This window comes from Watersipora subatra, chromosome 8 (genome assembly GCF_963576615.1).
Source record: "Watersipora subatra chromosome 8, tzWatSuba1.1, whole genome shotgun sequence".
In the NCBI taxonomy this organism is placed as follows: Eukaryota; Metazoa; Bryozoa; class Gymnolaemata; order Cheilostomatida; family Watersiporidae; genus Watersipora; species Watersipora subatra.
This window is the reverse complement of record NC_088715.1, coordinates 9,748,658-9,761,931: the sequence shown is the minus strand read 5'-3', so window position 1 is coordinate 9,761,931 and position 13,274 is coordinate 9,748,658. Positions and strand designations below refer to the sequence as shown.

The window sequence follows — 13,274 nt, the reverse complement described above, 5'->3', positions numbered from 1 at the left end:
CAGCATTACAATGACGATAAAACAGACGCGTAAGAACAATAGACATAGTCTAATTAAATGCGTGAAGTATATTTGTGAAAATATTTCGACGAATAAGGTTGCAAGAAAGTGTAAACAGAAACCATCTCTCACAACTACATCACATTTGAGCCGTTGTGGAAAGGGAATCCAAACTACGGCTGTGGCTGCGATTTTCTGTTCGTTTTTTTGAGCTTTTAAAAGCTTGTAATCGCCTTTCCACATATTTGGCACCTACAACACAACAGAGTAAGACATGGTGAATATTTTCATATCAAATAACGGTAATGAGAAATTTGTTGCAAGTCAACTTTTAAAGATAAGTCTAGAGTTAAATTGTTATGTTTACAAGTGAAGAAGCGATCTTTAGTAATTGCTCTGAAGGTGCACTGTGTTGAAAGACATGTTAGCTACACAAGCTCAATGTGACAAGTCAAATTAATGCAGTAAATTGTTCCAGGGTTAAAAATAGAACAAGGAATGAGTCAACTATGACTACTAGAAGAAAAAACAATAATTAGCCTATTTGCATACTAATTCATTATATAGAAATATATGATAAAAAGATGATATTTTTTCTCCCATCTTTCAATAATTAACAAATCTTTACAATTTATCCCATATTTTTCTGGAAGTTAATAGAAATGATAAACACAATGAACATGCAGGGATATGCACACTCTACTCTCAGGCTATGATATTACATAAAGATAAATTGTTACAGTATATTTGGTCGCATAGCTAGTTAAAATTGTACAGTCTCAATTACATGCAAGCCATAATCTCAGGCTAAAATAGACATAATAGACACACTGTTGAAATATTTGTACGCTGAGCTAGTAAAGTTTAGCATGTCTTTACATGCATGATCTGCTCTCAGGCTAAAATATCATAGAAGCACTGTTAGAGTATCTATATTTAAATAACTCTCATTCTTATTACTTCAAAACATTTACTACTTGTAAATTTTAGTCAGCTGATAAAATACTGCATTATTTTGTAAGAATATGTATTTTTACTCTTACTGTTTTCATATTACACAATTTAATATATTAAATTTTTTTTTATGTCTCTCGTAGATGATTTTAGCCAATAAGTAATCAAGTCCAAATTATTTAACTTAAATGAGTAAGTAATCTTTCTTTACTCGTTTCTAGAATGTTGTACTGTGCTGCCTGCATATAAATATATTGTTACACCTCGTAATCATGTCATTATGTTATTATATTATTAATATTTCAGGTGAAAAGCGTGAGATTGAGTTGAAAATTGTTTCAGCTGGTGACATAGTAGTTAACAGTAACCAGCACTCTGTAGTTCCACAACCACTACAACTTTCTTTATCCCAGCCTCCCAAGTCTATAACTCTACTCAAATCCATAAAACTACCATCAGAGACTGTATCAGTATGTCAGCATGAAGGAGTTACATATGTAGGATTGGGTAATGGTACAGTCAGTAGAATTGATAGCAACTACAAGCTGCATGACTCATTCATCTCTACTCTTGGGTTTGTTAAGTCTATCAGCCTCCATAAGAACAGACTATACATATTGTCTCGTAGTAAACCTCTCACAGTAAGTGTCTATGATCTGTCTGGGCAAGTAATCACAACCTGGCAGCACCCTTATCATGACAGCTACTGTAGCATGCTGACTGTGGCAGCAGGTAATGTAGTGGTTGCTGATCCTTTTAACAAAAGACTAACTATTTATTCTCTCACTGGTAAGACTCTGCGTAACATCAGCTGGCCCCTTTTGATTCGTGGTGCAGTCTCAATATGCGCTGGACGCGGTGATGATGTCATCATATCTGACCATGGTACAAAGAAAGTCTTCAGATTTAACATCACCACTGGGAATGTCGTGTGGACTTTCACCCATCCTAATCCTCTACAAGGTCTGGTGTGCTATGGAGACTACATATTGGTAGCTGCAGAGAACAGGAATATCATCTACACACTGAGCTATGCTACAGGTAAGTTGTATGTATGAGGTGCTGGTTAGTAACATTTATTGAGAGTGTCATGCTAGCTTATGAAATATTTCATAATTTAGTAAAAATATTTTGCAAGAAATTATTGTAAAATTTGAAAAAATTTGTTTTAAAATCTTGATAAAAGTATCTTTGAATCCATCATCACTTCATCTCTGCCTAATGAACTTAAATTAGAATACTATAGTCAACTAGTGTAAAATATAATGATGATCTCTTGTGGCTGTTCTCCAAGATAGAACATATGGATAGCAAATTATTGATTATAACTGGCTTTAAAGCAATCTAATATGTTAGATATTTGATGTATAATATTGTGATGGAAACGTTATGTTGCCATCTCCCTTTTCTTTATATCATTTGGAGTTGTGCTCCTTTTTTCATTTGTGTAACCACGCCCCTAAAGGAGGCTGGCCTTTGCTACCTTATTTGCATAATCAGATGTATTTAAAGCAGAGCCTCGGCTCTTTTATGTTGTTCAATATATGCCTTGCATTTGGAACCATACTCTTCTGTTACCTTGCGCAATAGCAGAACCACACCGAGCACTTAATTTACTCCAAGACTCAGTCTATGGACTGTGCTGTGGGAGTAAAGCCACAGAAACACTGTCGACCCCGTCGACCTCAGGTCGACCTTGTCGAACTAGTATAGCACCACTCTGGGAGCAGTTCCTGGTGTAAGGTGGTTGATGTTGACCGGTGGTGTAAGTCGACCTAGTCGCCTCCGCGGGTTGGTCACGGGCAACCCTTACACAGCCCCTGTGAAGAGTGAATGCAGACCGGTAGAGTAAGCCGACCTAGTCGCCTCTACGTGTTGGTCGCAGGATCCAACACAATATTAATAATTTAATATGTGTGCAAAGCTCACTTACCTACAATACAAAATAGTCATTGAGTTGTTCTGTCAGGATCAGTTCTCCTCATAATGATGAGTATACAGCACTGAAGTCATGATTGTTGTATTTAATATTTATAATAACCTATTAATATACATGTATAGTATATTATTGACTGGTACATCATCCTGTTCCTTGTAATGGCAGGTTATGTTACATACAGGATTGCCCAAAAAACAAAGGGATGTGACGAATGTCTTCTAGTAAACTTAGTAGACGGCCAAATGAAAGTCTTATTTAATATTTTATCAACCAGAGAAGGCCAGGGCCCAAGTACCAGCTTTAGGCCTGTTGCTTAAAGGTTGACTTGCAACAAAATTCATATTACAGTTATTTGGTATCAAAAGATTCGCCATGTCTTACTTTTGTGTAGTAGGTGCCAAATATGTGGAAATGTGATTACAAGCTCTTAAAAGCTCAAAAACGAAAAGCCGCCGTAGATTGGAATCTCTTGATTTCGATGACGTATCCGCGGATTTTGGTTAATGTCTTGTCACGTGATGTTCTCGCGTGAATTGAAAGGCCAATAAAAAGCGCAATATAAAACTTATCGTAGCGATAGTTTATGAGAAATACTTCGGGTTTTACCTAAGACCCCGTATCAAATATATATGCTCGCTACTTTACAGTTTTAGCTTGGCCATTCCGTCCAACGCTTTAACATACGTGTACATGTCTGAGTTACAATCATAAACAAAATGTCAAATTCTGAATAGTTACGACCTTGGCGTTTCGAGTCTAACGCTCTATCTGAAGAAGATCCTCAACAGAAGCAAACCTCCCAGCAGGTAAGCACCGCCACTAGCCAGCTCTTATGTGCCAAGCTAGCTAGCAGTAATAGTATTGCCTTGAGAGTGATAGAACTAATATTATTATTATATATATGATTTTAGTAATGATAATTATTGCTTCATATTGCGAAAAAATGATTACAAATTTTTCTCAAATGATAACATTAACAATTTTAATCTAGTGCTGCACTGATATACTGTTGGATAACATCGACCTGATGTATTAGCTATGGTTGCATAGACTTATCTGTTCATTTCTTTAGGAGCTAATACCACCGACTACAGAGTGGTGTGTCTGCAAGCGCTGACAAGACATCTTTTCCTGAATGTTTGCGCTGCCATGATGCTGAGTTTGTGCATCGTCTCCATGACCGCGGGGAGCATGTATGTCTGGGTATGCATCCTGGTGTGGACAAACTTGTAGCGTCTTCACCCCTTGAGTTGGGGTGGAATAATTACCTGCGATATCATAGTGAGTTGGATTTTCATTTAATGCCAACAACACCAAAGCTATACTAATCTGTCAAGCACTATCTACAATTATTGTGTTACACATTTAATGCATCGGTTGAACACACATATTATGAACTCGTGGAACACAAGGAGAACTGTTATATTTGGCTTGTACACTTACTACAGTAGAGAGTGTATTAGTTTTATGATTTTATTATATAAAGATCGAAATTATTTTGATGATCATCAATTATTGTTTCTCAATAATTGTTTTGGTAGATAATCTATTCCCATTTGGAGAGCCATCGCCAAATGCTCGAAAAAGGTTGTGTGCATTCCGCAATCTTGTGTTTTGGTTTATGCCGCAAATCTTGTTTGCAAGTCTGCAAAATCTTCTTCATCATCCGTTGGTGGGAAAAGAGCCCGAATCTTAGACACCAGGCAGGTAGAGGCCGTCGCTCACCGCAACGAATTTGCGGCATAAGCCAAAACACAAGCTTACGGTATGCACACAACCTTTGTAACAAAATCCGTTGTGATGGACCTCACTCTCAGGCCGTGGGAAATTAGATTGGACTGGCATTGCTTGAAGCCTTCCAGTTCTATGGGGTTAGAGCTGGTGGTCTCCGTTGACTGCAAAGTAAAAAAGTTACGACCAACAATCACTTTCACATTATTTGAATGAACTATTTAGCTAGATCAGCAACTTCATGTTTATGTATTAATAACTACTAAAAAATGTTGCTTTTTGTCAGGCTGTGAAGTAAAAACTGTCAAAGTTTTACCTTGACAAGATTGCTGCTGACTATTAAACCACAGCTCTGATCCGTCATAGTGTAGGCTCGTATAGTGCGCAATGCCCCGGACTATCACATCTACTGTCACCTGCCAAATCAAGCTCCCAATCGATTGCTGCCATCAGTCCCTCGTTATGCAGGGTGTACTGCTCAGCAATACACTGTAAAATATTGTAAAACTTCATTATACAAGATTAATTTGTATCATTATCATTAGTCTAAGAATGTAGAATCCTCTTCCCCCTTTTTGTGTTATGTTATGATGAAGAATCAGAATTTCAAATCATAATATATTTGGCTTGAAGGATGACATATTTTCATTTCGAGAAAAAAATTGTTTCTAAACGTCGTTATTCAATTAGTGTGCCTAGCTTTTACTTACCATTTCCAAGTTTATGAGTAAATATTAACACTCACACCATGTAAGTATTCTCTTTGTTGGTAGAGGCAAATGCTGTGGCTTGGTATCGCGATGTTCAGGAGTGACAGAAAACGGAGGTTCTGCGTGAGGCATTCGCCAGAAAAGAGCGATGCGGCTGCCAGCAGGGGGTTGATGACGTAAGCTCTGTTTACCCTGGCAGTTGTTTCCCAGGTGTACGATTGGTGACAGGAGGCACATGTAACCTTGAACTCTACCCATCCGCCTTCTCGCACCATCGTGAATGAGCAGGGGAGGGCGTGGCAGTGAAATAGTCGCTGGAGTGCTGTCACACTTACTATTATTTTCTCCTCTTTGAAAGAGGATTCGGGACTGAAATCACAACACAATAGTTGACTTGCAATAAGATTTGGTGCAACATCATTTCCTGTTATTATATCATATTTGCTTGATCAGAAAAAGAATAAATATATAGCCATGCAATCATGACACAGATTTTACAAAACTTTATCAGAAGCCATGATATTGTAAACATAAAATGTGGGTAATAACTCTATGGATATTTTTTATATTTTGCCAAGTTTGGTTAAGTTCAGCTCTAGCTTACATGTAATTGGAGAGCGTTTGACGCTGGCCAACATAGCGCTCAAACTCTTCCCAGTCTTCAGTGGGTGGCACAAACTCTTCATCATCTAATACTAATAATAATCATCTAATAATATTAGTATGCTATTAAAGATGATACCAGAAAATGACAATAATTATTGTATATAGCATATCTATAAGTGAGTGAGGTTAAGAAATTTAGCGAAATTAATCGTGAAACGACATTATTTTATAAATTATATACTGATATATTACGTTTTACAGATCGATATGCAGTATGAATTAGTTTTGTTATTATAATAAGAATAATACATGTAATTAAAAATATAAAATACTAATAATATCATATTACAATTAAATGACATTAATATTGTTATACTAAATATAGATTAATACATTAGTATTAGGAGAATACTAGAAAATAACCCGAGTTACAACTACTAATGCAAGTAGTTCATGACTTTGGTGACATGTGGAGTATGCAAACAGGTTAGGAAACATGTCGTCTCTGAAATGGCAAAAACAAAGGTAAGAGTAAGCAGGCGAATAAATAAAGTTTGTCACATCCAGCTTCACCCAGTTGCTCAACGCCCGTTGAAGGTCTTGTCTTTTCTCAGCTCTTGGCCAAAAAAGGTGTTTCTCAGCTTGGCAGCTGCACAAACACTATGTGGCGCATTAGACATTGTGACGAATTGAAATTAACAAGTTTAGTATGAGAAAGCATGTTTGCTGTTTGCGATAGATCAAACTTGAACTGAAACTAACATTATCTGATCATGTGACTTACAATTCCCGTCATAAGGCGCGAAAAATTTCTACAGCATTTTTCAACCATCATAGCGGACCAAAAGCTCATCATTTTTATCAGAGGATGATATGCAATCGTTCAAGCTAAGTTTAAAAAATTAAACATATTTTTATGCTATGTTTTGAGATATCAATGCTCAAAGTTGCAGCATTACGATGCCGATAAAATAGACGCGTAAGATTGTAGATTGTGGTGGGTGTGACTCCGTCACACCCACCCACAATCTATAAGCTGTGTTTGTTGCTTTCTGACAATGCGACTACTCGCTAGCAAACAGCAGTAATAATCAAGATATTCATATACTTTTATTACAGGCGAGAAAGTATCAGAGATGAGAGGTGATAGTATTGGTGGTCTCTTCAACCCTATCTATAGCCTGAGTGTTACTGGTGACACCTTGGTTGTAATTTGTTGTTGGACTCAAAACCTTCTCTTCTATAAACTGAATGAGAAATAAGGACAACATTTGTATTAATCATCATATAACAATATTCATGATCAGGTTTCATCAAGAGTGACTACTCTACAGTGAAGTTATACTAACAGTATCATTATTATTATCATCATATTTTATCTTTTATCAACTTTCTTAGCTAAATGACTGACTGTGTGATCGTAAACTGATTATTAAGATGTAGTGTTGTCATAAATTAGACTTTACCCTTTGCTCCACTGCCTTATTTTGCTAAAATGAAAAGAACATGCCAACTGTTTTGTTTTAAATCGTGATATTTCTATCTAAAGCATGGAATCTCTGTTCCATACTTGAATGCGCATTATGTACTCTAGGATGTTTTGAATAGGATTACTGTAGGGTGATTACCTCCCCTTTTTATTTTTATATTGTTGCATATTACCATATAATATTTGAGGTGTAATTCTCATACATGAAAGGTATAATGAACATAAAGGTTTACATGAGTATGGGCATTGGTCTTAGACATCACCTTGAACATGGGCATTGAAATGTACGAGAACAGAACTTGTGTACAAACTTTGATAAAGACATGATATTATTTAGATGTAGTTATGTCAGAGGTTGAACATTGCCCTCTGCTCTGCTGCCACAACCTCATTATGTTACAGTGATAAAACATGCCAACTGTTGGACTTTAAATTATGATATTTCTTTCTAAAACATGAGATTTGTGTTAGTCCAGTGCCTGTGATGCTGAATTGTAAAATATCAGAAAACGGTCAGCAAAAGTTTTTTTGATCACTTCAAAATGATTAATGAAACATTCATTAACTAAACTAAAGCTCTTGGAAGCTAAAAACTTGTCATTTCTAGTGAAAATGTTGAAAATATAGTTCTACTATTTCACACCGCACATTCATGATTTCATAATTACTTCGCCCTGTTGAACTATGAGTGATCTGGTTTGTCATTATTAAAGAATGTATTGAGTACAGGCCCGTATTCCCTGGAGCAGCTGAGCGGATGAGCCGCCCCAACCTTTTAGTGGTTTTTAATGGCTAAGTACTAAGAATTGCAGTCTAAGCTCATTTACTTGGAACTTCCAACTGAAGTAATACTTCAACTTACGAGTGCTCCAACGTACGAGACACTTGAGAAACGAGCCAGCTTTTAAGCAAGTTTTAGAACTAACATACGAGCCATGTTTGAGATGCAAGCACGTGAGTCAGTTGCCAAGTATGCCGGAGGTGTTTTATGAGAACATCATCACTCTGTATTTTTCAACTGCTCAGGTTATACTTTTGTACCATTTTTTGTGCGTGCTTTTCAGTGCAGAATTATGTGAATTAAAAGTACTGCACGTAGACCGAACCGAAAGTTTGCCAGTAAAATGAAAAAATAATGCAAAGAAAAAGCAAATGATAACAATTGATATTAAACAGAAAATTATTGAAAAATATGCGAAACGTGTATGCGTGATTGAGCTACCTCAGCAATATGACAGAAATACATCCACAATTATCAAACAGAAGGATTATATTCAGGACATTTAGCTCGCAAAAGGAATAACCATAGTTTCTAACTGGCGCAGCGATCTTCACGACCGCTGATAGAAAGACCGCTGATGCATCGGATAAAAGATGAACAATTGGCCGGTGAGAGCGTAACTGAAACGACGCTATTTGAAAAGGCTATCTATGAAAACTATAAAAATGGACATTCAGACAAGTTGGCTAGTGGTCGTGCATTAAACCTTTGTGACGACACCTGTGTTCGTCCTAATCATAACACGTTGAAAGGGCGACAAAGGCAAACGTCCTTAGATAGGTTCATCTTAAAACGGCCGGCTGGTCGTGAAAGCGAAACAAAAGAAAAATAAGCTAACCAGCGCGAAACTTCAAAATATAAATGCCAAAGAACTTTTAATTGCGATAAGTTAAAAATGAAAGTTTGCTTTTAGATTTGCTTCTAAGTTTGTCTTTTAAGACTTTGATAAAATTCAAATTTATCAAAGTCAACTGCTTTTGTATGTATATAATTTTACATTTTAATTTATCACATTTCCTTGCGTTATTTTTTATTGGTTGCTTTTTGAAAGCATGTGGTAAGTTAGGACAATAACCAACATGTTCTTTCTGTTACAATAACTTGTTTTGAGCATTTTATTTGCATTTTTTAAAGTACGGAAATCGGTCAATATATATTTAATTGTTCTATATATAATTAAATTGCACCAGCATGCGAGTAAATTGACATACGAGCTCAGTCTCGGAACGCATTAAGCTCGTAAGTCGAAGTATGACTGTACTAATTACGAGCGCTTATAGGGCTCTAGTGCAACTAGCTATGAGGCTCACTAATCTAGTACTGCCTGCGACTAATGCAGTGAGTGAGAGATCTTTTTTGCATTGAAGCAAATTAAAACATTGATGAGGAGCACTATGGGGCAGGCTCGTCTAAATAATCTTCTAATATTTCACATATATAAAGATGTTGAAATGCATCTAGCTACAGACTCAGTTGTGAAAGATTTCTGCCATGGACACATTGACAGAACCAACGCTATTGCAATAACGAAGTAATAACTCTTGTTTTTTCAATGTTTTTACAGAAACATGTGTGAAAGCTGTATGTCACGAGTTTTATATCGTTTGTTGAATAAAGAAAATGTTTTGCCAACCATAAACCACAATCAATATATTTATGTAGATTTTGATGCTTACAATTGATTGTATTTATGCATACTTTCATGGTTGTTGATGGCTAAAAGGTCCACAGCTCTGGGGCGCTGCTCCGTATCCTGTTAAAAAGGGAGGCTAACACCACCCCATAAACCCCCAAGTGTTCATAACTAGTCGCCTAAAATTTGCAGCCCCCACTCGCAACCGAGGAATACAGGCCTGAGTGCGTAGGCTGCATGCATGCTTGCAAGTTGAACTAGTAAAAAGGCTGCTACCTCATATGCTTTTCACTGTCTGATATCAGAAAATGACAACTGTTACTTGATTGTTCTATCATCAAAGCAACTCAGCATTGCTAAGTAACTTGCTCAGCAATATATTAACTATTATATTGAGTGACAAAGGGTATTATCCAGGCTCTACATGTATTTGCAAAGATCTTCTAAGGGACTGAAAGCATCATCAACTTTTACCATCACCAATACATTTCATGATGGTATCACTATCAACTGTCATGAGAAATGCTACAGCCATTTCACTGACCAAAAAAACATTAAAATGGGCTCATTACAATATTTACATGTATGTAAAGTAAAAAAAAATTTACAATTCAGCGTCACAAACACCGGACTACCAACCATCTACTTTAAAAACATTCTTCCCAAAGAGAGTTTATCAAAAACAACAATTACGTTTATTTACAACAAGAAGCTTGCAATAAAAAATAAAAAAACCTGCAAAACAATATACAACATATTTAATAAAATCCTCCTTTTGTTGTACTAAATATTTTCTGCAGCAATAAAACAAAGTTTAACTGTTAAAATTCCTAGCATTTTCTAATGAGCGGGTTCCAATTTTTTTATAATATCACAAATTATTGCATGAAAGTCTTTGCTCACCCTGCCGTTTTAAAAATCCTGACCTTCACATGTACAGTGCATTTGGGGAAGGTTTCGCCTGTGGCTCTTCGCAAAAGTTTAACACTGATGAACTCTTGCATTGACCGCCACCAACTACCCGCGGTTCTTGGCGCTTAGATTAACTTTTCATTGCTGATTGGCCTGCGGTGCCTTCGTCGATCGACGAAGGCACCGGGCTACCTCGATCTTTGGATAAAATAAATGAGATACATTGTAGCAAACAATTCTGAAAAAAAGTTTTGAATTAAAAAAACTGAGAAAAAGCATTGAATAACTATCCTTTGTGGTAGATTGACACACCATTTTTCAACCTGACAAAGAAAAAGGGTCAGCCACGCCATCTTTACAGCAATGATTTGGTGTTTTAGTAAAACAATAGCAAAATGGTTAACTTAGTAAAACTATCAAACCTTTTGAACGTAAACATTTAACAAGTAAACACGTAAACATTTCAAACAACACTAATTTTATGCAAGTCTTAATAAAACGGAATGGCAAGTTGCCAGCCACATTTTTCATCAGCTCTGTCATGCAGTGTGACAAAATTATTGTACTCAAAGAAAATTTTTATCTTAAGCAACAAGCAAAAGGCTTTTGCATTGTTTTTTTTTGTGAAAGTGAGAATACTTGATCTAAAAATATTGTTTAACATTCCAATATACATGTACATAAAGCGTTGCTTACCTAGCTGACTTCTTCAATCACTTTGTAGGAAAGGCTTACTTGAGACTGCACTATTGTTTCCAGTATGCATTGCTGTCAATTTTCAGCCGTGGTAATTCCATTCTCACACGCAAATCTGGCTCGAGTATACTGTAATAGGTCTTCTTTTTTGCAATCACCAAAATTGCAAGACTACATATAAATTATGTCAAGCAGTCAATCGGTTTAACAGCAGGTTATTGGTTAACCGGTTAGTTCTGTTTGCTTTTAGGCGTGCTGCTGATGATGGATTGACGTAGTGGTTTATCTTGTCATCTTTTCTAGCAAAAGCACCATCTTTTTCATGTAAATGAACTTAGCATTGAACTCTCGTAGAGAATATTGACTTGAGACTTTATCTGACGCCCTGTTTCGAGTTGTCCGGTGTGTTGCTTGTAATAGAACACGTCGCTTTCTTTCTAGATGATTAGGTTTATGCTGAGCTAGTCTGTTGCATTCTTTGGCTGTTGACGATGGGGTAAAAGGTTCTGTGCTACTGGCCTTCTTGTGAAAATACTTTTCATCTGTATATCTGTATAGAGTTCTTTTGAGCTTCAAGTCACCTTTCCTCTTCTGCGAAACTTTCCTCAACTAATACAAATATCAAATAGGCTGGTGATGAGATAAAACAATGATTGGTAAAATCTAAAAAATTACCAAGCTTGAAATTGGCTAAAGACATTTTTTGATAGAATTTTCTGACTATTTTAAATAAGGCAAACATTGAAGACTTAATTAAATTGTTGTAGCATTTCATCAATGTTTAAACATCTTTATAATGGTTTGTCAGAAACTGGTCTGGTAAGAAATTGAGAAGAGAAAAAACTTACATTCATTTCCAAAAACTAAAACCTATATAGAAAGACCGCACATTAAAATCGAAATATAAACACCTGACCACTACAACTAATTGGCACAAGCTATATGGGAAACTAAAGTTCAAACAAACACATGCCATAAATGAACTGAAACAACCGAGCAATAAAACCTAAGGAACAAGAAGTCAAGCAGGCACTACACCGACACCTAACAAGCGAAGTGGAAGCCAAAACCTAAAACCGACAGCCCAACCAAGACACTAAAACCAATAATAAAAGCAAACATTGACAAGACACCAAAACTGAATCTTCAAAGCTTCCTGTCACAAAGGGAAAGCAAACACACGTTTTTAGTTTTCCAGCATCTATTTTTGCTTGCGGTCTTTCTAATTAGGTAACTGTATGTCTTATATATCATTTACTTTAACTCTTTTCTCAAATTTTCACCAGAACACCAAAACTACTAATTGTGCCATTAAAACCAAAGAAAATGATTAAAAATCCCTGCAAAACGTAAAACTTGAATTAAAAAATTATCACATACAAAGGCGAAGCGAAGAACAACAAAATAAAACTTACCAACCTTAGACACCTTAGTCATGAACTCCGTCGTTGAAAATTACAAAGTGTAAGCTGTATTGTAGAAATTATCCTGCGTTGATCTGGAGCACTAAACTAACGATCCGCTTAAATAACTTATGCCGACGTTATAAGTATGCAATTGAGCTCACGCGGTAAAATAATTGTACATTATCGACACTTTGACACTACAGGGTTTTGACGAACCCTTCCTCGAAGCACGTTCCCTCTCCAAGTCCAATGATGATGTGAATCTCAATTAGCTCAGCGCTGTCTTTTATATGATTCCAGCCTAAGGGAGAAAAATAGAGTTCTATTGAGAGGAGATTAGAGTTCAAGTGTGAGTTTGAGTCAAAACTTGAGTCAATAGATTAGACTAATTAGTGACTAGGTGAGATTGTCTGGCAG

General features: G+C 36.3%; 1 protein-coding gene across 1 annotated transcript in view; it reads left to right on the top strand.

Annotated features, from left to right (window-relative positions):
- LOC137402278 (uncharacterized) overlaps positions 1–11,729 on the top strand; it is a 63,921-nt gene extending 52,192 nt beyond the window's left edge. The window contains exons 8-11 of the mRNA XM_068088773.1: positions 1,261–1,995; positions 3,966–4,096; positions 5,398–5,510; positions 11,702–11,729. Of these exons, the coding sequence (XP_067944874.1) occupies positions 1,261–1,995; positions 3,966–4,096; positions 5,398–5,510; positions 11,702–11,729 (1,007 nt within the window). The remainder of the gene's footprint in view (positions 1–1,260; positions 1,996–3,965; positions 4,097–5,397; positions 5,511–11,701) is intronic.
- The last annotated feature ends 1,545 nt before the right edge of the window (positions 11,730–13,274 follow it).